The sequence below is a fragment of the Paroedura picta genome, chromosome 1, assembly GCF_049243985.1.
Source record: "Paroedura picta isolate Pp20150507F chromosome 1, Ppicta_v3.0, whole genome shotgun sequence".
NCBI classification, from domain to species: Eukaryota; Metazoa; Chordata; class Lepidosauria; order Squamata; family Gekkonidae; genus Paroedura; species Paroedura picta.
Window position 1 is genome coordinate 89969542 of NC_135369.1, and position 26789 is coordinate 89996330.

Below are 26789 nucleotides of genomic sequence, written 5' to 3' on the forward strand. Positions count from 1 at the left end.
AACAGTCCCGCAAAAAGCAATTTGTTGTAGCGCTTAAAGGGAAATCGGGAAAAGTGGATTCACCCTCCGAAAAGCGCTACACTCTTGCAAACAATCTGCAACACTAGCTAAAAAGATCTGTGCATCCCCATTGTTGCGGTTCCAGCAAAGTCCCTCCCCCTGGCTCTCTCCTCCGAACTTCCGGCAAAGCGATCGTCATTTTTTTTTCTTGGAGCGAGCAGAAAGCAATGAACCAGCGAGCCTTAATTCACCCAGCAAGGCTTCTCCGGCTACAGTCCCTCCACAGAAGTGCTTTAAAGCTCCCCTAAGTCCCCAAGCAAAACACAGCCCCGTTTGCAAGTTCCCTTTATTTTCGGCTGAAAATCGCGCCCGTGCGGGGGGAGATTTTTCTTTTCACTCGGGGGAGCGTGGCAATGCTGAATCACCAGCTCACACGCCAGCAGCCAGCTAGATGGGTCTCTCCGTTGCAACGAATTAGCACATATTTGTTGCAACGTGTTTTTTTAAAAACTTTTCTCAAAGGGAAAGGGGCTTTCCCGGAGCATTATAACAACCGTCCATTGGCTGTTCATTTGACTGATGGCCAGGGGCGGGACAAAGCACAGGAAGAATCACTTCCTGTCTAGCGATTTTTGCAAGACTGGAAACCTGTGGGAAATGAATGAAACCCTACTGAATTCCACTAAAAAAGCAAGTATGCGTAACGCCAAGATTGCACTTTTAAAAATAGCGTTTCCACTTTGTGGGACCAATTGGCAACATTGGTCCTTGTGCGGAAACACCCCCTATTTACCCCTGTACTAACTCTCTACTGCCATCTCATGAGACTCTAACAATCTACACTCAGATTACAAACTATTTCTAACCTGCAAGTGCCTCCCATGATGGAATGTTGAGATGTCTGAAATAGCCCCAAGACATAACCGCCTTAATTTAGATCTGATGTTCTGGTTACAAGCTCTCCTAAATGCAATGTTGTTGAAGACCTAAACATTTGTTTAAATTGTATAAAGAAAATCAACTTAGAAGTAAAGAATCTGAGAAAGGGCCCAATTTATCCACAATATGATGCTGTATCAGTAATGCAGTGTATGAAACATCTTAAAGTGTCTTCAAGTCTCAGCTGACTTATGGCCAAGGGGCTTTCAGAGCAAATGAGTTGAAGAATTGGTTGCCTTCCTCTGTAGAGTCTTCCTTGGAGGTAACCCCAAGTACAGACTCCGATGAGCTTCCAAGATCTGACAAGATTGGACTATATGATACTGCCTTCCCTAAACAGGGAAAGGGGTGTGCCAATTCCTTTATTTGTTGTTTTTATTCTGATAAAAATATAATGGTTTTCAGGGGAGAGCAGTTTGTAAGATGCAACATCTGTTAGGCTATGATATATATTTGAAAGTTTTTTAAAGTCAATTGTAAGTTTTTGGTTTATTTTAATCATCACATACCTATCTGGTGATTAGGAAACTGTAGCACCTCCATGCCATTTGGATAAGTGATGTGAGTTGTCTGGGCATCTGCATAATAGTAAATCTGCAAAGAAGAATATGAAGATTTCTTGAGTTTTTAAAGGCACACTGGATATAAAATTTTAAGAGTCATAGCAGGGTGTCTTTTCAGTGACGTTTGTGACACAGTTGTTTGCCACATGGAAATAGGAACCTCTGCAATATCCTTACAGGATCAAAATACTGAACACAGAGAATACAGTTACCTAGCACTGTTTCATGCTGCTGTCTTCTCACTCACTCAGTGGCAACAGCATAACTTAATTTCTCAGGTACCATATCATTTTCATCCCCAAGCCCTGCCTTTAAGAAGTTCATACTTCTTTTCTCTATTTTTTTCTATTCCAGCTTAACATTAATTCATGGCACAAATAATGTAATTGTGGCTCAAATGCATATTTTTGGTGCCATGTGTGAAAATTCCAGTGTTTGGACCACTAAAGTGAAAACAGGGAAATGTTTAAGCAGGGCTAGTGTCAGAAGTTGGCATCACCTACCAAGCCTGTACTTTGCAGGCACCCAACTGCTACCCAGTGAAGCTGCATCATCCTGCTTATTTTCCTCCTTGCCCACTGACTCATGCATTCTCCCCTAAGGATTTCACTTTTTGCTCCAAAGATAATGTTTTTAGCAAAGACAATGAATTCTATACCCAATATAAAGGAAGGAGATGAGAATCAAGGGAAATTAGTGGATGACATTAATGAGTTAAAAAGCCACTTCTCATAAAATCAAAGCATGTATACATCTGCCTCAAAACTGGAGCTGGTACAGTGTTTTTCTCTGTAGAATGAGCCCAATTTTCTCTTTGTCTCCACTACACAAATGACAGTTGTTTCCAGGTCCAAAGCTGTTTGAAGTCTGTTATAAAGCAAAAATGAAGCAGAAATGGACATACCACTCTCTGATCTGGCAGGATCTTCTTAATGTCTCCATTGAAAAAAGTAAGAACAGTGGTCCTTTTATCAGCACTGATCTCCTTTTTTGAGCCATTGCGGAAAATCATAATTCTGCGTCCATCAGAGAACAGCTGTTCTACCTTTTAAGACAATGACAAAATGTGTATCTGAGATTACACCTTCTCTGTCCCTCACTCACACATACAGCTTGCAATTACCAACCCATTAAACGGGAATGATGGTATTAAAATAGATTCTAATTCCATACCTTCTAAGATAACTAATGAATATCGTACCTAAACGCTCAGGATACAAGGAATGGCATTGATGCATTACCACAGCGCATCATGTCCCATGGAAACTATTTCTTACACAGGTCCCAAAAGCAGGTGTAAATACCACAAAAGTTTTAAGACTGAACTTTAAATCAGCTTAAATCCAAATATACCAGTTTTAGGTTAGCCCTAGAAGAGCCTGTCTGCACTTCATTTAAACACAAAAGACTGGAAACAATTGTTGTGTGAGAAGAACTATGGATCTCTAAAAAGAATTTTCAGCACCCTCATCAAATCCTAATTCCCAGAATTCTTTTGAGGACAATTATATGACCGTGACAGTTAAACAGTTGATATAAAACAAAATGCAGGTTTGTTGTGATGGAACATTACAGGGACTGGTGGCCAATAGCCATGGGGGACAGTAAACAGCACCTTCTGACAAATCGGAAGTAGCACCCAGCAGGCTGCCAAGATCAGAAGTGATACTGGTGCAGTTACAGCACATATAAATAGTGCTTGGGAGTGGGCAGAGCCTGAGGAGGGTAGTCAGGCCCTAATGAGAGGACAGTTTCTACTGCAGCTTCCTAGTACAGCTTTTGGGGGCCTTGAACTAAGCAATCGCCAGTCCCTTACAAAAGGCAGTTGTTACAAGAGTTGGGTGCACTGCCCAGATTCTGATATCAGGGAACACTGGATAGAACTCCAAACCCTGGATGAAGCAATAGGCAGAGATGGGTGGAAGACTCCTCCTTACACTGGGACTTGTTCCAGAGACCGGTGATGAGGTAGACCCCGAGGGTAATCCTGGGGACTTAGGGCTCCTAAAGTATAAAAGCCAAAGGATTTGCCTTTTGAGTCTCTGCTACGGCTGGGAAAGCCCACAATAGTGTAAATATGACTTAGATCTCTTATTTCCAAAATTTACTACTTTTAGAAGACTTGGATTTTTATACCCCACTTTTCACTACCTGAAGGAGTCCCAAAACAGCTTACTAACACCTTTTCTTTTCTCCTCCCACAAGAGACATCCTGTGAGGTAGGTAGGGCTGAGAGAGCTCTAACAGAACTGCTTTGCAAGAACAGCCCAAAGACTGGTCCAACATCACCCAGCTAGCTATATGTGGAGGAGTGGGGAATCAAACCTGGTTCTCCAGATAAGAACCAACTCTTCTTCTTTTTCTTCTTAACCACTACACCATGCTAGCTCTCATTTTTAAGGTATTTTAAAATATATGGTGTACTCTTGTGCTGCTCTTTGTACATCTGCAATGCAGGACCACTGAATTTAATTGCAACTAGGTGCCCCAGACTGCCATTTTAAGGAATGCCAACTTGCAAGCAGACTCGCTTGCAGGATACGCACTCCAGACCCTTCAAGGAGGAATGGAATTCTATTATCTGTGTAAGCCAAGCCCACTGTTCAAAACTACAGTCATTATGTTTGTGTACAATTTATACATGGTTCATTTCTACACATATTTTTCAGGACAAAGATCAATAGGCAAGAAAGGGGGAGTCAGTGCCCTAAGGGGGTGGGGAATCACTACTTTTCAAATGATGTGCAAAAAGCAGCTGTGTGATGTATTTTAAAAGCTTCTAAGCCAAGGGACATCCTGCTGCCACTCATTTATGCTGATTTAAGATCTGTGACTGGCACAAATTACATTAAAAATTCTAGCCCACAAGTCAGCATAATCTTTACCTCCCCTGGAGGCCTCCAATTCTCTGTGGAAGACTCCAAATTGCACTTTGATGAATTACCATACGGCAGGGACATATGTTTGCAGCAGTTTTATTTTCACATAATGTGACCCCATTGCATGCATGCCAGCTCCAAAAAGGAGTTAGCTTCACTTCACACAGAGAGCTCCTGGGAAATCATCCAACACCTCTCAATGAGCAGATGGAGAACACATCCGGGTAAACATTTTCTGCAGCTGATGAGTGTGTTACATGAAACCAGCTGCCTAGCACTCCAGAATAGTATCTACTTAAGATAGTGCCCAAATAGTAGCTCTCCTGTTTGGCTTGCAATTATCAGGCATGCTGAATTAGAATTACCCCAGAGTTATCCATATCAAAGAGTGCCAATACTTTTTAAAAAAGGAACATCCATAGCTGGATCTCCTACATAATGTGTGCTTTGGTCCTGAAAGTGATCATGGGTGGAACCAGCTGCCAGTCCAGATGTTGTTTCTTCCATATAACTAGCATCTATTGACTCCCATACTTCTGAAGTCTGAAAACTAAGCCTCAGCAAATTCTGCCATTCCTGATGCAACTGACTGATCAGCCAGATATTTTGTCATATTAGAATGGTTTTTGGAAAACAGAGGCATCATAATCTTTCTAACTACCACTGGATTAGTTGCTCTGATGTCACAGACGGTCTCCTTTAGTTGAGTAATCAAAGCTTGAGTCATCACAACAGTACAACCATTTATGTGAAAACCCATGAAGAGCTGCCATGAAAATAAGTACTGTCAATATTGGCTGGCTAGTTTGTGAGTTTTTTAACACAATCTACTTAATCCTAATTTTCTTGGGAGTCAATCCCCAAGCATTGTAATCAGTTAGGGCAGGATTCTTCTGCATGTCTGCTCTTCCTTCACATTTTCACAGTTGTGAGTCAATTTATTTTCTTCCACATGTGCCTTCAATAACCAGTATTTTCAAGGGGGGGGGGGGTGCTGTCACACACACTCTTACCTATTTGCATATGTTTATATTGCTATTATGACTACATTTTTAAAGCACTAAAATATCAATAAATCATCTGTACACAGCCCGTGGCGCCACGGGCGCCACGGACTGTATAAAGGAGTAAGGGGTAGTGGGGAGGAGTTAGGGCGGGACCGGTCCGGGATAAAAACTCGGAGGGGCCAATCAGGAGCCGCGAAGCGGCTCCTGATTGGCCCCTCCAAGTGCCCATCCCGCCCGAAGCAGGCAATGGGGAGCCGCGCGAAGCGCGGCTCCCCATTCCCTGCTTCACACGCACAGCGACAGGTGAGCGCTTCGGGGGCCGTTCGCCGCTGGGGGAGGGTGGGGGTGGTGGGAGCCGGCCTTCGTTCGGCCTCCGGAGCGCCCTCGCGGTAGCGAGGGCGCTCCGGAGGCCGAGGGAACGCCGTTCGCCGCTGGGGGAGGGTGGGGGTGGTGGGAGCCGGCCTTCGCTCGGCCTCCGGAGCGCCCTCGCGGTAGCGAGGGCGCTCCGGAGGCCGAGGGAACGCCGTTCGCCGCTGGGGGAGGGTGGGGGTGGTGGGAGCCGGCCTTCGCTCGGCCTCCGGAGCGCCCTCGCAGTAGCGAGGGCGCTCCGGAGGCCGAGGGAACGCCGTTCGCCGCTGGGGGAGGGTCGGGGTGGTGGGAGCCAGCCTTCTGTCGGCCCCGGCAGCGGCCTCGCCCGGCGAGCCCGCTCCCGGGGCCGACAGGACGCCGTGGGAGCCTTTGGGAAGGGTGGGGGGGCGGGATCCTCCTTTCCCAGCCCCCCTTTTCCCTCCGGCTTCTGCCGGGGCTGAGCTCTCCCTCGCACCCGCGAGGGAGATCTCCGCCCCGACAGAAGCCTCCTTTCCCAGCCCCCCTTTTCCCTCCGGCTTCTGCCGGGGCTGAGCTCTCCCTCGCACCCGCGAGGGAGATCTCCGCCTTGACAGAAGCCTCCTTTCCCAGCCCCTCTTTTCCCTCCGGCTTCTGCCTGGGCTGAGCTCTCCCTCGCACCCGCGAGGGAGATCTCCGCCCCGACAGAAGCCTCCTTTCCCAGCCCCTCTTTTCCCTCCGGCTTCTGCCTGGGCTGAGGTCTCCCTCGCACCCGCGAGGGAGATCTCCGCCCCGACAGAAGCCTCCTTTCCCAGCCCCTCTTTTCCCTCCGGCTTCTGCCTGGGCTGAGCTCTCCCTCGCACCCGCGAGGGAGATCTCCGCCCCGACAGAAGCCTCCTTTCCCAGCCCCTCTTTTCCCTCCGGCTTCTGCCTGGGCTGAGCTCTCCCTCGCACCCGCGAGGGAGATCTCCGCCCCGACAGAAGCCTCCTTTCCCAGCCCCTCTTTTCCCTCCGGCTTCTGCCTGGGCTGAGCTCTCCCTCGCACCCGCGAGGGAGATCTCCGCCCCGACAGAAGCCTCCTTTCCCAGCCCCCCTTTTCCCTCCAGCTTCTGCCTGGGCTGAGCTCTCCCTCGCACCCGCGAGGGAGATCTCCGCCCCGACAGAAGCCTCCTTTCCCAGCCCCCCTTTTCCCTCCGGCTTCTGCCGGGGCTGAGCTCTCCCTCGCACCCGCGAGGGAGATCTCCGCCCCGACAGAAGCCTCCTTTCCCAGCCCCCCTTTTCCCTCCGGCTTCTGCCGGGGCTGAGCTCTCCCTCGCACCTGCGAGGGAGATCTCCGCCCCGACAGAAGCCTCCTTACCCCACCCCCCTTTTCCCTCCAGCTTCTGCCGGGGACGGGCTCTCCCCCCCCAGCCCATCTAGCGCCCATTTTATTTCAATTTAAAATGGGCTTGAAATCTAGTTGTAATAATAATAGGGTAAGGAGGTTCTTTGAATTCCCAGTTGTCATTTTTAAAAAGAATGAACTCTCTAGTTCCTACCCTTGCAAAGATATAAGTAAAAAGGTAGCTCTTCAAGCAGAGATGCACATTTAAAAAAAAAGAATGCTAAGAAGTCAGTTATGGTGGATATATTTTATTGCCTTTCCTAAAAAAAACAAAAAACAAAACCATTTGTCTTTGCGGGGAGGAGGCAGAGTGATTTGGCAATTATGACAGTCTGATCATCATAAAATGGGCTAGAGGTGGGAGGAAGCAGACAGAACAAAGGAAACAGGCAGAAACATTACACAGGAGGGAAAAGGCAACTCTAAATCAACTTCCAGGACGAAAGAGCTCTTAAAAGAATCAGGGGGGAGGGGGAAGAGAGACAAAAACAGGAAGTGAAAACAGAATGCACAAATGTACATGCAGAAATCAGGGGATAAATCATTTTAGCGTGGAGCAAGAATGAATGGGGATAAAAACGCAGAAAAGCCCCATTGTTTCTAAATGATATAAACCCACTGATATGAATCCATTTAAAATTTAAACTTAAAGCCTTTTCATGAAAACATATTTGTGACTCACAGAATAATATATACTTCTATTTCTAACGCCAAAAGGCCTGCTGAATCTTATGTCACTGCAGATGTTCTGCTGCTGTTTAATTATGTAATTGTGTAACAACACACACAGAATTTGGTATTCTGAAGCTCAACTTTTAGCATTTTAAAACAATTATCCAGTCTGTGTGATAACAGCAAGAAAACTAGCTAGTTTGTGGCAAAAACTTAAAAAGGGTTAAGATTAGGAGAAAGTTATGGGGGAAAGGGCTAAATAAGTACAACTACATCCACTCCACCCCTGTTGCATTAACATGACAAAGGAGTCAGACTCTGATTAGTGCACTATGTTATTTATGTCTACATGTAACACGTGTTACACAATGTTACACAATGTATTGCTGTTTTTCCATTTTTATATTTATCTAAAATTATTTTACCTTTCCATCTGGATATTCTATTATTTCTTTCACATCCTCGTCCTTCTCACTTTCCAAGTATAGAGGTACTCTTCTAGACAATATTGATTTTGGAGACAAATTCTACAAACATATTACATATACCAATGGTTAATTTATTTGCATATACTTTCTGGTAATAAGTGGCATCTCTTACAAAACCTAAATGAGAGACAAAGAATGAAAAGGTTTACAACGTATAGTGTATCTGTTATTCCTTTCACATCTTTAAAAATGCCTGTACTGTCTTTCCAATTGTTTTGCCATAACAAATGAAAGATACAAAATAATTGAAAATGGTATCTGTCTGGAAAACGGCATGAGCAGGAAGGGCTAACCCCACCTCACCCCTTTCCTGTCTCGGTGGCAGATCTAGGGGTAAGAATATTGCCAACTAATAGAAATGCAAATTATTCCAGCACATGGTTGAATGACTGAAAACACTATCGAGACACAGAGGTGGAAGGATAGGCAGAACATTAGGAAACCAAACCTTTGCTTTATCATTCCCAAACATAGGAAGACTTTCTGCGGGTGTTTTCCTACCACTGGGGGTTGTGCTATTTCTCCCAGAGTTCACTGCAGAGATCACTTGCTCAGCTGACTTCATAGACCTAGGAGCTTTGTTAAGGTTAACATTCTCTTTCACCTGTGAAAATATTAGATTGCAATGTGAAATTTCTTAAGCCATATGCTTTTTTAAAAGAGTGTAATATAGTATGGGTTATTTTAGAGTGAGTTAGGTGGTATTGTTAATGTTACCAGTATATTTAGTTCACGTTTATTTATCACTTTTACAAGCCACTCTAAAATTTTGAGGGTGGGGGGAAGCAGGATACAAAAATTTTAACTATACCAACAAAACAAACAGAAGAATCAACTATCTCTAAAACCATCATACTACTGTATTTATTGGGAAGTTTAAATAAATTAAATCATGTTTCCCCTTGTTGTCCAGGAGGCAATTTTTGAACTCAGCTTTCTACCATGCATTTTTCCTGCATTTTAATTTCTGCTTCAGATTTATGCATAAACATACCTGTATTTCTTCAGTACTCCACGATGCAGAGCTTAAAAAGTCATCATTCTGGCTATTTAAAATAGCTGTTTCTTCTGAACTACCTGAAGAGTAAGTGCCTATGGAGAGTTAACATATACATTATAAACAATTAGTGTCTGCAACACTGAAGACTATAGCACAGATAATTCAATGTCAGGTTTTTTTTTTACATCCAACGTATTGTTTCTGTCACTGGTCAGGCAAAATGATGTGCTCGAACAACAAGAAAAGATGAAATTTCTGTTAGCAGATACTTCTATCCCCACATATTTTACCTTGTATAAATAAAGATGAACTAATGTCTTTAATCACACTCTGGGAAGAGTCAGTTATTGATTTTCTTCCATAATTCTTTTGCTGACTTTGAGCATGAGGTATTACCTACAACAAAGGAAAAATATTTAAAAGAAGATGCAGTTCTCTTACTTCATCACTTGAAGAGTTTGTCTAAACCAGACTTTTTCAACTTTTTGACCATGGAGGAGCCCCTAAAATAATATTTCAGGCTTCAAGGAGCTCCGGAAGTGATGTCAGCTGGTCACACCTCCCTGTCACACCCCACAGAAGTGACATGTCACTGGAAGTGACATCACCACCATGTTAACAGACACAATTGAGGTGGACTGGGAGGGGGGAGACACAGGAAGTGGCTTAAGGCAAGAGTAGGCATGCAGACTCTGCCCCCTCCCAGGCTGAAAAATCATAAGAGAACTCACACTTGGGAGGGGGGGAGAGGGAGCAATGGAAGTGGACAGTTCCCTAGGTTGTGACCAAGTCCCTCAAGGTAGGAAGATAAGGCCACAGACCACCTCTAGAGCTCCCGCAGACCCCCCCCCCCCGGTTGGGAATCCCTGGACTAAAGAGACAGATTTATATCCTTCACACAAATAAATATATTGCTCTTGATTACCCTGTCTCAAGTGGGTTCCAATGTAAAGACAGCATGAATGGTTTAGAAAATAAAAGCCAGACCTCTACCTCAAAAGTTCTAAGATGCTTGGCAGCCTCACTAAGATTGCCTAAACTCTCAAAAAGTTCATGCCGAATTTAAGGCACAAAATAATTGACAAAGGAATGAAGGTCCAGATGACAGGTGTTTATCAACATATACTACCAGCTATCCAATCTCCACTAATCTATGATGAAGAGAAAGGGGTGGACTTTGTAACACATTAATCAGTCCTGATTCAGAACTCTCACTCTTGTGTGTATGTGTGTACTTATACATCTACAGAACAACTTATGTGGGGAAGATACGTAAGCTCTGCGTACTTCTTAAACGAATCCCCAAGGCGAACATCCTCTTAAGGTTCTAAGTTCACAAGCATATGTGCCCTGGGAGTTCTCAGATGAAATGTATTCTCAGACACATAGTGGTATATTCAGATCAGGACTATGACCATACCACTTTCCTGGTGTGAAATTGTTGAAATATGCAATGACAAATATATACAAGAATCATCTGAAGGGAACAACAAATGGGAAAGCAATTAAGGACTTAAGAGCCACTTTAATCTACTAAATGGTGTTTGTCCCCAGAATGCAACTCTCAGGTTTATTTCCTGACAACCATTTAGCTAGAATGCTTAACTCTCTTTCTAATAAAGTAGCATCCCTAAAATAAATAGTATGTTTCTTTAACTGGCTATACCTCAGTGCATGAATCTTCATGAACAAAAGACTCACTCACTCAGCTAATAAAAACAGGCCACACGGGGAAAATTTGCACATACTGATGACTACATGCAAGATTCCCCTAACAGGGCAAACAGTGGCAAAGGTTTAGTGTCTTCTTCCAGTGCACTGCAGACATAATCCTAGTCTGCCCCCTTGTGTCAGAAAATCTAAATTTCAACTAGGAACTCCAATCAGATGTGTATTTTAAATGGCCCAAGGAAAGATTCAGGAACAATATATAATATATTTAGCTCTTTAGGCATGAAAGTGTAAAAAAATAATTACTTGGGCTTTGTTAGCTCTTGTTTTAATATCTTAGTCAGCTCTCAGACACTCCATGAGTGTTGTTCTGGTGTGCTAGCAGACCTCTTCCTTTTTAACCTTCCTATCCCATAAATTTCTAGAATCCATGCTGCAAGACACAAATGGCATGGGTACCTTGGGAAGATTAATAAACATTAAAAAGCAAGACTATTCAGAGACTGCATTACTTCGAAGGGTGGCTGATGAAGTATCCTCTGGCCTGTAGGTGTCACAGTTCGGTTATGAAGAGTTTTAGGTGGGCTCTTCTCTCTGTGTGCTCCTGATATAGATTTCAATGACTCAGGCTTTTGCAGTAAACGTCTTCTTGCCTAGAAAACAATGAAATATTATGCTGTCATTGGGATATTACAACCAGAAAATAAAATATTATTGTATTTCCATATTTTAGATTTGAACCTAGGTCTCCCTTGTCCAACACCAGAAGCATTCTTAGGTCATCATGCTTGAATATTCTCATTCTTAGGGACCACTTAATCCAGTGGTACTTTCCTACCTATGTGCATATTGATCCAACTCCTATGGTTACCTCATGATAGTCTCTCTTCCAGCAAATTGTGGGGCGATGTCCCTTCCTAAACCTGATGAGAAAATTGCAATTTTTTCTCTATCTCATGTTGTTGTTATTGTTAGGTGCGAAGTCATTTCTGATCCATCGTGACCCCATGGACAATGATCCTCCAGGCCTTCCTGTCCTCTACCATTCCCCGGAGTCCATTTAAGTTTGCACCTACTGCTTCAGTGACTCCATCCAGCCACCTCATTCTCTGTCGTCCCCTTCTTCTTTTGCCCTTGATCGCTCCCAGCATTAGGCTCTTCTCTAGGGTGTCCTTTCTTAACTTGTTAGTTTTAAGCAAGTTACAGAAATATAGGGGGGAAGACTCCATTGTAACAGCTATCACAGATGCATAAAATTCCACAACTAAAGAGTGATGTCTTCTATTATCTTCTGATTAAAGAGGTAATGCAACCATATGTTCTATATTTTGGAGCAAAGGAAGAATTCAAAGGTTTTTAGGCTCAGAAAAATTACTGTATTCAAAGATCATGTCATATAGGGTGTCTACGCTTCCTGCACCACAGTCATATAGAACAGTGGTCCCCAATTCCCAGTCCGGAGACCGGTACCGGTCTGTAGATCAGTCGGTACCGGGCCACGGCTCCTCCTCGTCCTCCTCCCTGGCTGCTGCCTCAGGGGCTGCCCTGCCACTCTGCTGCTGACTCACCTTTGGTGCTCTCCGGCAGCCACCATGGCTTGGGCTCCCCCTCGGCATGGCATTGCGCAGCTGCTGCTGGCAGCACCCCCCAGTGGGCGGCGGGAAGTCAATGGTGCCGGTGGGAAAGCAAGTGGAACAGGGGCTCAGACGGCAGCAACGTCCCTCGGCAAAGGACTACACCCCCCCTGGGCCTCAGTAAAATTGTCAAGCATTGACCGGTCCCCGATGATAAAAGGTTGGGGACCACTGATATAGGGACCAAGCCATATGAAGATAGGTTGAGGGACTTGGGAATGTTCAACCTGGAGGAAAGGAGGTTGAGAGGGGACATGATAGCCCTCTTTAAGTATTTGAAATTTTGTCACTTGGAGGAGGGCAGGATGCTGTTTCCATTGGCTGCAGAGGAAAGGACGTGCAATAATGGGTTTAAACTACAAGTACAATGATATAGGCTAGATATCAGGAGAAAAAATTTCACAGAGTAGTTCAGCAGTGGAATAGGCTGCCTAAGGAGGTGGTGAGCTCCCCCTCACTGGCAGTCTTCAAGCAAAGGTTGGATACACACTTTTCTTGGATGCTTTAGGATGCTTTGGGCTGAACCTGCGTTGAGCAGGGGGTTGGACTAGATGGCCTGTATGGCCCCTTCCAACTCTATGATTCTATGTTTCTAGAAGAGTTGGTTTTTATATCCCACTTTTCATTACCCAAAGGAGTCTCAAAGCAGCTTATGATTCCCTTCATCTCCCTATAACAGACTCCGTGTGAGGTAGGTGGGTCTGAGAGAGCTCTGAGAAAAACTGCTCTCCGAGAACAACTCTAACAGGACTGTGACTAGTCCAAAGTCACCCAGCTGGCTGCAAGAGCAGGGAATCAATCCTGGCTCTCCAGATCACAGGCCACCACTCCTAACCACTATACCAAGCTGGCTGTATCAGAATATGGTATGTTAAAATACTTCCCTTGCAAAACTCTAGATGGAAGGGATTAATGTGCACCAAAATAAATGCATGCCTATAGTGAGGAACAAATATGTACAGTAATTGAGGAGCTCTCCAAGTGTTGGAAGAATACCAACAAACTGAGTACAAGATATATATCATTTACTACAGATTGTACTATTATCATACTTAAATAGGCATTTCTTAATCATTCTTATGGTCTTTCAAGGACCTGAGTTAAGGAAGTCCAAAGAAAGACTGAGGAAATTTAGTCATTACACGACAAGTTTATACCAAGGGGAAACATAAGAGTCCTCTCTGATGAAGCTGAAGTAGCCCTCCTGAATGTTGGGTGTATAATTTTAACTTTAAGGGGGAAATTTGAATGGCTTGAACAGAGACTTCTGAAACTCAACCGCTCCAAGATCAAGGTCCTATGGCTGGGAAATAGGAGGGCTGGACAGGAAGCACATTTACCCACCCTGGCCAGGACCAACTTACAACCGCACCCAAGCCAGGAATCTGTGAGTGACCATGGATGCCTCACTAACCATGGAAGCACAGGTCAAGAGGGTAGCCAGCCAGGCATTTTTCCACCTTAGCCAGGCCTACCTGTCCTCTGAACACCTGTAATTCGCTCTACGCTAAGGTGACCAGATTGTCCCACTTTTGAAGGGACATCTGGGGGTACCTGGCAAATTGTACTTACGTTGAAATTTAAAATATATCTATTACAATACTATTTTTGTGTTCTATGCGTTCTATGCAATTTTTTGTTGCTCCATATAGACCAAATTTTTAATCAAGAACCCCCCCAGTCAATGGTGTCCCGCTTTACCAATGTTAAAACCTGGTCACCTTACTCTACGCGGGCCTGCCCTCGTCCTTGATCCAGGAATTGCAGCTGGTGCAAAACACAGCTACTAGGGTCCTCACAGGGATCTGGTTCAAGGTTTTGGTTTTGACCTTCAAGGCCCTTCGCAGTCTGGGACTCACATATCTGAGGGACCATCTGTCACCCTATACCTGAGAAAATATCCAAGCGGCAGGACCTTGTCATCATGGGTGACTTCAATTTCCCAGATGTGTGCTGGGAAACAAACTCTGTGAAGCGTCCTCAGTCATGCAACTTTCTGACCTGCCTGGCTGACAATTTCATTTATCAAATGGTAGATGAACCCACAAGAGGTTCAGCCATACTGGACTTAATACTGACCAACAGGCAAGAGTTGGTGGATGAGGTGAAGGAGGTGGGGACCCTAGGGGGAAGTGACCATGTCCTCATAGAATTCCTTTTGAGATGGGGAGCCAAGGAAGCTTGTAGCCAGACACGGATGTTGGATTTTCGTAGGGCAAACTTTAATAAACTCAGAGACATGATGAGTGTCATACCATGGACGAGAATGCTCGAAGGGAAGGGAGCATGTGAAGGGTGGGCGCTACTCAAACAGGAGCTATTGCATGCTCAATCAATGACTATCCCAGAAAGACGAAAACACTGCAGGACCTCTAAGAAGCCTATTTGGATGAACAGAGAACTTCAAGAGGAACTAAGAAAGAAAAGGAAAATGTTCAGGAAATGGAGGGAAGGACAGAGCTCTAAAGAAGAGTACCTACAGGTTACTAGGCACTGTAGATCAATCATCAGAAAGGCCAAAGCTGAGAGTGAGCTAAGATTGGCCAGGGAAGCCCATTGTAACAAGAAAAGATTTTTCAGTTATGTGAGGAGCAAACGTAAAGTAAAGGAGGCAATAGGCCCACTGTTGGGTGCAGATGGACAAACTCTAACGGAAGATGCAGAGAAAGCAGAAAGGCTTAGTGCCTATTTTACATCTGTTTTTTCCCACAGGTCAAAGTGTTTAGGCACATCTAGAGATGGCCATAGCCAAAGGACAGTGTCTGGGTGGCAGGTTAACATGGATAGAGAGGTTGTCGAGAGGCATTTAGCTGCACTGGATGAGTTCAAATCCCCTGGTCCGGATGAAATGCACCCGAGAGTACTCAAAGAACTTTCCAGAGAACTTGCACAGCCCTTGTCCATCATCTTCAGAACCTCTTTAAGGACTGGAGATGTCCCGGAGGACTGGAAGAGAGCAAATGTTATTCCGATCTTCAAAAAAGGGAGGAAGGATGACCCGGGAAACTACAGACCAGTGAGTCTGACCTCTGTTGTGGGAAGATAATGGAGCAGATATTAAAGGGAGCGATCTGCAAACATCTGGAGGACAATTTGGTGATCCAAGGAAGTCAGCATGGATTTGTCTCCAACAGGTCCTGCCAGACCAACCTGGTTTCCTTTTTTGACCAAGTAACAGGTTTGCTGGATCGGGGAAATTCGGTTGATGTCATTTACTTGGATTTTAGTAAAGCTTTTGACAAGGTTCCCCATGATGTTCTGATGGATAAGTTGAAGGACTGCAATCTGGATTTTCAGATAGTTAGGTAGATAGGGAATTGGTTAGAGAACCGCACTCAAAGAGTTGTTGTCAATGGTGTTTCATCAGACTGGAGAGAGGTGAGTAGCGGGGTACCTCAGGGCTCGGTGCTTGGCCCAGTACTTTTTAACATATTTATTAATGATCTAGATGAGGGGGTGGAGGGACTATTCATCAAGTTTGCAGATGACACCAAATTGGGAGGACTGGCAAATACTCCGGAAGATAGAGACAGAGTTCAGCGAGATCTGGACACAATGGAAAAATGGGCAAATGAGAACAAGATGCAATTTAATAAAGATAAGTGTAAAGTTCTGCATCTGGGTCAGAAAAATGAAAAGCATGCCTACTGGATGGGGGATATGCTTCTAGGTAACACTGTGTGTGAACGAGACCTTGGGGTACTTGTGGATTGTAAACTAAACATGAGCAGGCAGTGTGATGCAGCGGTAAAAAAGGCAAATGCCATTTTGGGCTGTATCAACAGAGGCATCACATCAAAATCACAAGATGTCATAGTCCCATTGTATACGGCACTGGTCAGACCACACTTAGAGTACTGTGTGCAGTTCTGGAGGCCTCACTTCAAGAAGGACGTAGATAAAATTGAAAGGGTACAGAGGAGAGCGACGAAGATGATCTGGGGCCAAGGGACCAAGCCCTATGAAGATAGGTTGAGGGACTGTTGGGAATGTTAAGCCTGGAGAAAAGGAGGTTCAGAGGGGACATGATAGCCCTCTTTAAGTATTTGAAAGGTTGTCACTTGGAGGAGGGCAGGATGCTGTTTCTGTTGGCTGCAGAGGAGAGGACACGCAGTAATGGGTTTAAACTTCAAGTACAACGATATAGGCTAGATATCAGGAAAAAGTTTTTCACAGTCAGAGTAGTTCAGCAGTGGAATAGGCTGCCTAAGGAGGTGGTGAGCTCCCCCTCACTGGCAGTCTTCAAGCAAAGGTTGGATACACACTTTTCTTGGATGCTTTAGGATGCTTAGGGCTAATCCTGCGTTGAGCAGGGGGTTGGACTAGATGGCCTGTATGGCCCCTTCCAACTCTATGATTCTATGATTCTATGATTCTACCTCCCGCAGTGGTGGGATGTACTGAGTCCCCGATGAATAACATCAGATAATATTTGATGCCACTGTAGCTAATCTTTTAATATGAGCAGCTTGCACTGACCAAGTTAATCTTTGGTCAAACCAGACCCCTAAGTATTTTAAATAGGAGATCTCCTCAATATCATTAACATGAATTTTCACTTGTGGAGTACATACAAACTACCAGAAAATGTTTCACATGCAACAGAACTGGCAAACAAGTTAAATTAAGAGTACATTTGCACCAGCCAGATTCTTGCTGGGAAAAGGATGGGTGAGCCTTTGTGAGAAGATCAAATAAAGGTTAGCACACCATAAATGAAGAAGGGATCCAACTTGTTTTTCCTCGAAGCAGGTTTCAGTGACACCTTGCAAGTGGATCTGCTAACAGGTGATTTCAGCACTTCTTCACAAATGGCTGAAGCTACCCTCCATTCTTCTACCACAGCAAAACCCAGTCCCTGTCCTAGGAAGCAACAGTTTGGAACAGTAATCCTTCTGATCAGCAGATCTTTTGACTGGCTGTATCAAAGGTGAGCTACAGTCCACCTGAAATTGGGAAGGAGGGGCACAGAGGAAAACCAAAACAAGCAATAGGTCAGGTTAAAGTACCAGCACTTCCGCTCCTCTTTCAATACAATCCTCCAGTCCATGCCGTCCTTTGGCCTCCGTCTTTTGCTGCTTGGAAACTCTGAGCTCATCTTGAAGTTGCAGGTTCTGCTTGGTCAGAACTTCCATCTGACTTCTCAGCTCACCATGGGCAGCATGCCAGTGAGACTCATTTCTCCTAATTACCTCCTGTAGCCCTGATATTTGCTGGCTTAGCATCTGTTATTAAAAAGACAGGTGTGCAAGAAAAAACACAAGAATTTTGCAAAGGACCAGAGTTAAATCACAATACCCTCCCCTTTTCCCCAGTTAGCCCCCTGTAAATTCCCTATCAGAAACTCCCTAGTCTATATCTATCTAATCTATATCCAACTGCACTTCTATGAGCCATCAGCCAATGCTGAGCCTTAGAAGAAATGTGGCAAGGACTTGGCTCAAGAAGGCATTTCCAAGATAAGAGAAGTGCGCCTGCTTGGAAGAAAGGAACACAATAGTTGAAAGAATGGCAAAGGGGGTGGGTCCCTAAAGGCTGGGTGAAAGAAAGAAAAGTTTTGAGAAACAAATTAAACCAAAACTATACTCTAAAAACATTGGCACCATCTGCCCCAGAAGTAGTGAATATTTGAACTAAAAAGTCCTGAATTCATATAGCCTGATACATTTTGATATTTCTAAGTTAAAAACCTTGCACCAATAAAACAAGACCAATAATTCAAAATATCTAGGTTGATAACTTGAACCTCCAAGACATTCTTTCTCATTGTGATTTTTTACTATGTGACTGAATTGTTTAAACAATGTTGTTACCTGCCCTGAGCTATCCTTGAAAAGCAGGCTACAAAAATAAAGCTATTGTTAGTCAAATTACATTTTAAAAAAAAACATGTGTTAGTGGCAAGACATGTTGATTATAAGGCATTCCAGGATCCTGTCTGGTGATAAGAATTGGGCTATGCTTATTTTAAATACACACATCCAAGGAATGCTGGTTATGGCTAACATAACTCTCAAAAACTGCAAATATGTATCAACCTTTAACTAACAGTGTTAATAAATACCGGTGCCAAGCACTCCCTGGGCTATGAGGAGCATTTTGATTTTGGAAATTCTTGAAAGAATCAAGATCAAGGCACAAGTAGAAGATAACTGGGTATAGGAACGGACAAGGCTGGGCGCTAAAGGGTGTTGATGGACTCCTGCCTCTCTATCGCTGGCAGAAGCGAAGAGGACTGTGACAAGGATGGAAAGAGAGAAGGAGAAGCTTGTGCTTCTGGACTAATCATCAGCCACCCTCCTTATGCCTCCTGAAATATAGCACAGATCGCCCTAGAACTACCTCTCTCTTCCCAGAGTTAAACGACACTTTTCTCATAATTGCATTTTGCTCGTAATGGTCACTTCCCCTTACCACTACAGGTATAAATATGTGCACTGAGGTGCCACAACAAAATGGGTAATATAATGAAACAATCTGTATAGACATTCACAACAAGGATGGGGTTGTGTGAAATACCTTTGACTGATACCTTCAAGAGTCACTGTCAGTCAAATTGGATATTACTGACTTTGGTAGACTAATGGTCTGACTCCATATAGGACAGTTCCATGTATCTATTTAGACTGACTCTGCACTGAGCAGAGGGTTGACCTAAATGGCCCTTCCAATTCTATGAGTCTCTCTTCATCCACCAATTGTGTTCTACACCCCAATCCCAAATTCCTGATATTAAGTATTACTGGTTTGAACAGCACACTTTCAAGGATACAGGAACAGTAAAAAATAATCATTTTTTATTTGGCTGCCAGCTCCACACTCATTTGAAATATTTATTTATATACCATCCTATCCAGCAAACTGGCTCAAGCCCTTTGAAAGTGTCATTGCACAGAATACAACTTACTTTTATTTCTGCTGATTCTTTCTCCTCTTTAACAAGGTGTTTCTTAAACCTTTCCATTTCTTTTTGTGGTTCCACTACTCCCTCATTCTTGCCTTCTTCCAGTTGATGCAACATTTGGGGCTGAATGACCTCAAACTGGTTTATTTGCCTTTTGTTGGAACAGAAAATAAGTAGTGATTAAAGAGTGAGAGCACAACATACAAAGGCAATCAGGTGTTTGGAGAAGCTGGGAAATATGTGACAACCAGACTCACATGGTATGTATAGTAATATCAATAGCAACACTTTTACAAGACTTTAATACATTAATGTTACTTATCTCATAAATGTAGAGAATCTCTTTACCTGAGAAAAGACATTGCTTTTGCTTGTTCCTCTTTCATCTGAGCTAGGAGAGAGGTTTCTTGGCACTGTACGTGAACATCACTTTGCCATTCCTCCAATTTGTCAGTAGGCCTTTCTTTAACTTGCTCTAAAAATATGTTCATGTTAATACCTTGTGATGAGTCTTTTGCAGCCACTGTATGAAATATTGGTGGTAAAACCACTCACAATAATATCTATGGCTAGACTAGAAATTAGCACAAACCACAACTGTAGAGTACTAAGTGTGCAAATGTACAGTACTAATTGTACACGTGATTACAAAGAGGTCGGAAGTAGAGCAACAGAGTAAGAAAAATATTAAGGGACCCCTTGTGTGTTCTCCTCTTACTCAAAAAAATTTCACAATAAATTTGTTGTGGTTCCATAATATTGTTTTCTTTGTAAAAGTAGCATTAATGGCAATCCATCCTACCGAGCACAATGGCATAATTGCAGGCCACAGCCCAAGCTCTCGTTTAAGGGATATAGCTCAGAATAAAAACTACAGGAAACATCTCATGTAAACCCCACCTCAACATACACCAAGGTGCATTATGCATGTCAGGAAACCTTGCAAAAAGTTTGCCCAAAAATACATTTTTATTTCTGCACATGGCAGGGTTTTCACTGTGCACAATTCACCATAGTATCTTTTCATTCTGCATAGCACCACCCCCTCATAGCATTAACTGTGTTTTTTCAGCACCGTATCTAAAACTAGCTATCAACAACTTTTCTTTTATAACAGTGCTGAGAACAGCCCTTTTTCATGCATAAATGTTAGCATGTTTTTGGTCTCCATCCCTGAGCCCGTGACACCCCCTTTTCTGCTCACAGTTCCTCATTGACCAATGGGAACTCAAGGCACCTGCTGTTGATTCTCTGCCTCCTCAGTGTCAGTGATCATGAAATTTGGATCTGGGTCACCCTGGCAACCAAGCCAACGTATTGCCATGTAAATGAGGATTACTTCTGGCATTTCCTGCTACAGCCTTCCCTGGGACTTCTCTGTAGAACTGTAGTTCACAAGTAATTATGTGTAGTGGCAGTCTAACTTTGATCAGTAACCATGGCGGGTGGGGGGGGGACGTTGTTTGACAGTTTATCAGGCTGGCGAAGCAGAGGAGTCATCCCTGTGCAGTGGTTAGGAGTGCAGACTTCTAATCTGGTGAGCTGGATCCAATTCTGCACTCCCCCACATGCAGCCAGCTGGGTAAACTTGGTTCACCACAGTGCTGATAAAGCTGTTCTGACCGATCAGTGATATCAGGGCTCTCTCAGCCTCACCCACCTCACATGGGGAGAGGAAAGGGAAGGCGACTGTAAGCTGCTTTGAGCCTCCTTCGGGTAGAGAAAAGCGGCATATAAGAACCAACTTCTTCTTCTTGCGTCCCTCAATGCATGTAATCTATAAAGTAAACCACATTGGTAAGTACCCTAAGAGGCAGAGTATAGGTACAGCTGTTTGCTGTTTGCTGTTTGCTGCAGCTGTTTATACATAACATTTTGAGGACTGTGTTTTGTACCAGCATATTAAATGAATGCAATATACATCAAGTCCTATGTGACAGCTGAAGAGACTTTGTTTTTAACATTAACAAATTGCAGCAGGATTAGTGCTTGAGCTTGCAATAAAGCCCCATAACTAAATCAAAGTTTAGACTCCGACTCGTATTGTACATTACTGAATTGGACCATCACAACAAACTGTATTAAAATCAAAGGCTTTCTAAATCAGAGAAATATTGAACCTCTATTCTGGAGATCCAATCAGAGAAGAATCATAGAGTGGGTAGGTATCCCCAGAGTCATGTAGTACAACCCCCTGAACAATGCAGGAACTCACAACTACCTACCTAAAATCAAAGGCTTTCTAAATCAGAGAAATCTTGAACTCTATTCTGGAAATCCAATCAGAGAAGAATCATAGAATTATAGAGTTGGAAGGGATCTCCAGGGTCATGTAATACAACCCTCTGAACAATGCAGGAATTCACAACTACCAGCCTACCCATGGTGACCCCAATTTCATGTGCAAGTGATCCCTCCCACCAAAAAACTACAGAATCCAGCCTGTCCTGGAGGAAATTCACCTACCATCCCATAGTGGCAATTAGCAATTCCCTGACACATTATGCATGGCGGCAGTTACTCTGTGCTGCTGCTATGCCGTTGTGGTGGGGCAGAAGCCCTGCTGTCCCCCATGTATGCACAGGGGTGGAGCTCCGCCAGCTGTCCCGGCGCAACAGCCCCGCGCAGGCAACGCGGGGCCGGAAGCGTAGATAAGCAGCAACAGCGGCTGGGGGAGAATTGGGGGCTGGGGACCCCACTGCAGGATGGTGGGGAGCAGCATGCTGCTCTCCCACCATGGCAAGGGTGGGGGGTCACCCCTGTCGGCTCCATGGTGCCGCGGTTCCGGCAGAGGCAAGAGTCATCCCTGCAGGGATGCTGTAGGTCGGGGGAGGAGCTGGGCCAAAAGCCTGGCTCCTCCAATTATGCACGGGGCTCAGGCAGCTTGCCCCTTGCCTGTGCCCTCAGGAGTCCTGGGACTCCAGAAGAACCCACATTTCATTAACGTGGGTCTTCCGAAGGCCTTGGCTGGGATATGCCTGCGCTGGCACTGGTGGCGTGCATTATCGGGGATTTTCCCCGAAACCCTCCCACCACCAACGCGGGCGTTCCGGCCCGTGCATAATGGGTCCCTGGGTAGGCAAGGAAGGGCCACAAGAGACAAACACTGGCACATTCCTTCCTGCCCACCCACTCACAATCTGCCTATGTTCATAAAATCAGCATTTCTGTCATATGACTATCTAGCCTCTGCTTAAAAACTTCCAAAAAAGGACAACTCACCATTTCCCGAAGAAGCCTGTTTCACTGAGGAATCACTTTAACAGTCAGGAACTTCTTCCAGATGTTTAGCTGAAAATTCTTTTGAATTAATTTCAACCTACTGTTTCTGGTCTGATCCTCTAGGGCAGGGGTAGTCAAACTGCAGCCCTCCTGATGTCCATGGACTACAATTCCCAGAAGCCCCTGCCTGCATTCGCTGGCAGGGGCTCCTGGGAATTGTAGTCCATGGACATCAGGAGGGCTGCAGTTTGACTACCCCTGCTCTAGGGCAACAGTAAACAACTCTGCTCCATCTTCTATGTGACAGCCCTCAAGGATTTGAAGATGGTTATCATATTGCCTCTTAGTTGCCTTCTCTCCAGGCTAAACAGAACAAGCTCCCTCAACCATTCCTCATACGACTTGGTCTACAAATCCCTCACCATCTTCATAACCCTCCTCAGGACACACTCTAGTTTCTCTACATCTTTCTTCATTTGTGGTGCCCAAAAATGAAAACAGTTGGAGAAGTGAGATCTAACCAGAATGGAGTAGTAGTAACATCACCTCGTGTGATCTGGACACTATACTTCTTTTAATAGAGCCCAAAATCCCATTTGCCGAGTCACACTGCTGACTCATGTTCAGTGTATGGTCCACTAAGACCCCCAGATCCTTTTCACACATACTACTACTGACAGGACAAGTCTCACCGATCCTATAGTGATGCATTTGATTCTTCCTACCTAAATGCAGAACTTAACATTTTTCACTATGAAAATTCATTTTATTCATTTTAGCCCAGTTCTCCAGCCTATCAAGATCATCCTGTACCCTGATTCTGTCTTCTGGTGTGTTTGCTACCCCTTCCATTTTACTATCATCTGCAGATTTACCGTATTTGCTGGCGTATAAGACGACTGGGCGTATAAGACGACCCCCCAACATTTCCACTCAAAATATAGAGTTTGTTATATTACAATACTGTACTATGGGCAGCTATGTCTATCCCAACTGAAGTGCACCCGGCGTATTGGACGACCCCCCCCACTTGGAGGCATGTTTTTCAGTGGGAAAAAATAGTCTTATACGCCAGCAAATATTGTAATAAGTACCCACTCTATTCCTTTATCCAAATCACTTATGAATATGTTGAACAATACAGGGCGCAGGACAGATTTCTGAGGCACTCCACTTGTCACTCCTCTCCAAGAAGATGATGAACCATTTACAAACACCCTTGGGGTGCAATCTGTCAACAGCTCTCAATCCACCTAACAGTAATAGGATCCATATTGCATTTTACCAACTTGCCAATAAGAATATCATGTGGAACCTTATCAAAAGCCTTACTGAAATCCAGGTAAATAATGTCCACAGCATTCCGCTGATGTAGCTAGTAACTTTCTCAAAAAAAGAGATAAGGTTAGTCTGACATGACTTGTTCTTGAGAAAGCCATGCTGAATCTTAGTAATTACAGCCATCCGCTCTAGCTGCTCAAGGACCAACTATTTGATGATTTGTTCTAAAATTTTGCCAGCTATAGATGTCAATCTGACAGGTCTGTAGTTATCCGGATCCTCTTTTTCCCCTTCTTGAAGATGGGAACAACATTTACCCACCCCCAATCTTCTGGCACATCACCTGTTCTCCAAGAATTGTCAAAAATAATGAACAGAGGTTCAGAAATTACATCTGCAAGTTCTTTTAGTACCTTTGCATTCAATTAATCTGGCCCAGACGATTTGGTGTCATTTAAAGAAACTAGTAGGTATTTATGGATTAACCCTACAGTGATCCTAGGCCACAACTCTCATCCCTCATCCCATGAAATGATTTTGCCATATTGAGCATGATACCCCTCACAAGAGAAGACTGAGGGGAAGTAGGAATTGAGCAATTCAGCCCTCTCTTCATCACCTGTTACAATATCACTTTCTGGCCCCCACAATGATCCTACCATGTTCCTATTCTTTTTCTTGCTTTGAATATAACTAAAGAACCCTTTCTTGTTTTTAGCATTTCTTGCTAGCTTACGCTATGAAGTAGTACCCTGCTTTTTACTACCAAAAGTAGCTTACAATCACCCTTTCTCCATAACACACCCTATAAGGTGGGTGAAAATGAGTGAGAGAACTATGACTGGCCCAAGGTCACCCAGGTGACTACATGTGGAGGAGGAGTGGGGAATCAAACCCAGTTCTCCAGATTAGAGGCTGCCACTCTTAACCACCACACCATACTGGCTCTCAGAGGGAGGAAGCATATAGTCCCAAGGATTAAAAATGTAGTTTGCATTGTTTGGGATATGTCTGCAAATCGGAATACAGTTAAGCTACGAACAAAATCAAAATAGCAGATATCTGGAACGGACTGAATAAGGAAGATTAGGAATAATAATTAGAAATATCAAGAGGTAGATGGACAAGGGATTAGCTTCTAATGGAGGTCAGTGTGAGATGGAATGATGGTCTGAGGGATCCATTCCTCCTTCACACATCAAAGTTTGATGATCAGACTGTGACAAGAACATTAATTACTTCTTCTGGAATGTATAAATATATAATGAAAAATTCACCATTAATGCTGTAAAAGGTTTCATCTAGTGCAGCTTTCTCATCTTCTACACTTGCTTTAGTCCTGAAAGCAGGGAAGAGGCTGGCCACAAGATCCCTTGTCAAAGAAAGGGGCTGCAAACTGCATTCTGTACTGTGGCTGGCACTATCTTTCCTCCATGTCTCAGGTTCTCTTCCATCCTTTGCAGCTTTTGAGGGATGGAAGGGATACTTCCTTAGAGGATAGCGAGTCTTTCTACCTTTCAGGCTGTCAACTCCAGTACCAGACTCACTGCTGCTACTTGTGATGAGGGAGACTTTCACCTGACCAGCTAGCTCCTGAACTTCCAAATTCTTGGCAGGGTATTTTCTGTTTTCAGGTTCACTGGGTGCATCAGTAGCATAGTCACCATCAGAAAGATCCAAGTTTTCATCTGTGTTGGTTGCTCTGTGGGTGCTGGGCCTTACAGGGTACTGAGAGCAATGAGGCTTGGGTTCATCGTCACTATCCATAGATGTGAAGACTGAATCACTGGAAGGGGGATTTCTTCTCCATCTGTCAGCAGCACCTGCACTGTGATGTTGTGTCCTCTGGGAATTAATCGTTGTGGCTGCCTGTTTTCTATTTGGCTTCGATGTAACTTTCACTATTTGGTCATTGAGTTTCTTAAACCCAGGACCACTTTTTATTTTGGTCTCCAAACTTCTGTCATTCACAGCTTGAGCAACTTGGAGCAAAGTTGAGTTCTGATCAAGTAGATTAGTTTGATTTTCTTCCAGGGTCTGAGCCTCAGAGGTATTGAGTGAAGCTTCTATAGGCCATCCTGTTTCCTGAGATTCACTGTCCTTCAAGTACTCCTTATGCCACGCTGTAACTTTATTGTCTATGGATCTACCGTTCTTCTCATCTAAACAGCATTGGGTACCAGGACTTAACATACCAGTTTTATCATTCTCTTTTGCCTGGATTTCATTTATTTGTTCCTGACATTCCTGGGGCCATTCGGTGCAGTTCATCTGAGATCGTCCATCTGGCTCTTTTTTGTTTACCATTTCTTCATCTCCATGACCAAAAATGTTACTCTTTCCTTCTCTTTCTTCTTGTCTTTGCTCCAGCTCATTAAATTGACATTTTGTATCTTTGGAAGTGTTGCAATTTATATTTTTGTCATCCGTGAATAATGCTGTAGGACTACTGACCTGCCTTTTTAGTTGTGGGTGTTTTCTCAGTTTTTCATTGTCAAAGTGGGCAGGCCATGCAAAGTGATTCTGGCAATCAAAGCTGACTCTTCTGGAAAGGTTGTTCTGCTGTTTGCCAGTATTCTCCTTATTTTTTTCAAACCTATCTGTACCTCCCTTATGTTTCAGGAATAACTTCTGAGCATCCACTTTAGTCTCACAGGAGTCCTAAAAGTAATGAAATGATACATAAGTAAGGTGGGAATTCCAGAACCTTCTAAAGAGAGGAATTCTGACTCCAAACTGCCTTTGACTTTAACTTGCATTTTCCCCTAAACCATTTAAGTATCACTTCTACATTCAGAATATAATGCAAAGCCTAATGTGC

General features: G+C 44.0%; 1 protein-coding gene across 4 annotated transcripts in view; it reads right to left on the reverse strand.

Annotated features, from left to right (window-relative positions):
• The window catches only part of LOC143842436 (uncharacterized), a 42135-nt gene that overhangs the window by 5853 nt on the left and 9493 nt on the right, over window positions 1-26789 (reverse strand). For all 4 annotated transcript variants that reach the window (XM_077347627.1, XM_077347636.1, XM_077347617.1 and 1 more), the window contains 11 exons: window positions 25246-26629; window positions 19814-19940; window positions 19469-19616; window positions 17571-17786; window positions 11440-11580; window positions 9547-9652; window positions 9251-9348; window positions 8705-8860; window positions 8194-8295; window positions 2407-2547; window positions 1449-1533 (listed from right to left, as the gene is read on the reverse strand). In XM_077347627.1, coding sequence (XP_077203742.1) covers window positions 1449-1533; window positions 2407-2547; window positions 8194-8295; window positions 8705-8860; window positions 9251-9348; window positions 9547-9652; window positions 11440-11580; window positions 17571-17786; window positions 19469-19616; window positions 19814-19940; window positions 25246-26629 — 2704 coding nt within the window. The remainder of the gene's footprint in view (window positions 1-1448; window positions 1534-2406; window positions 2548-8193; window positions 8296-8704; window positions 8861-9250; window positions 9349-9546; window positions 9653-11439; window positions 11581-17570; window positions 17787-19468; window positions 19617-19813; window positions 19941-25245; window positions 26630-26789) is intronic.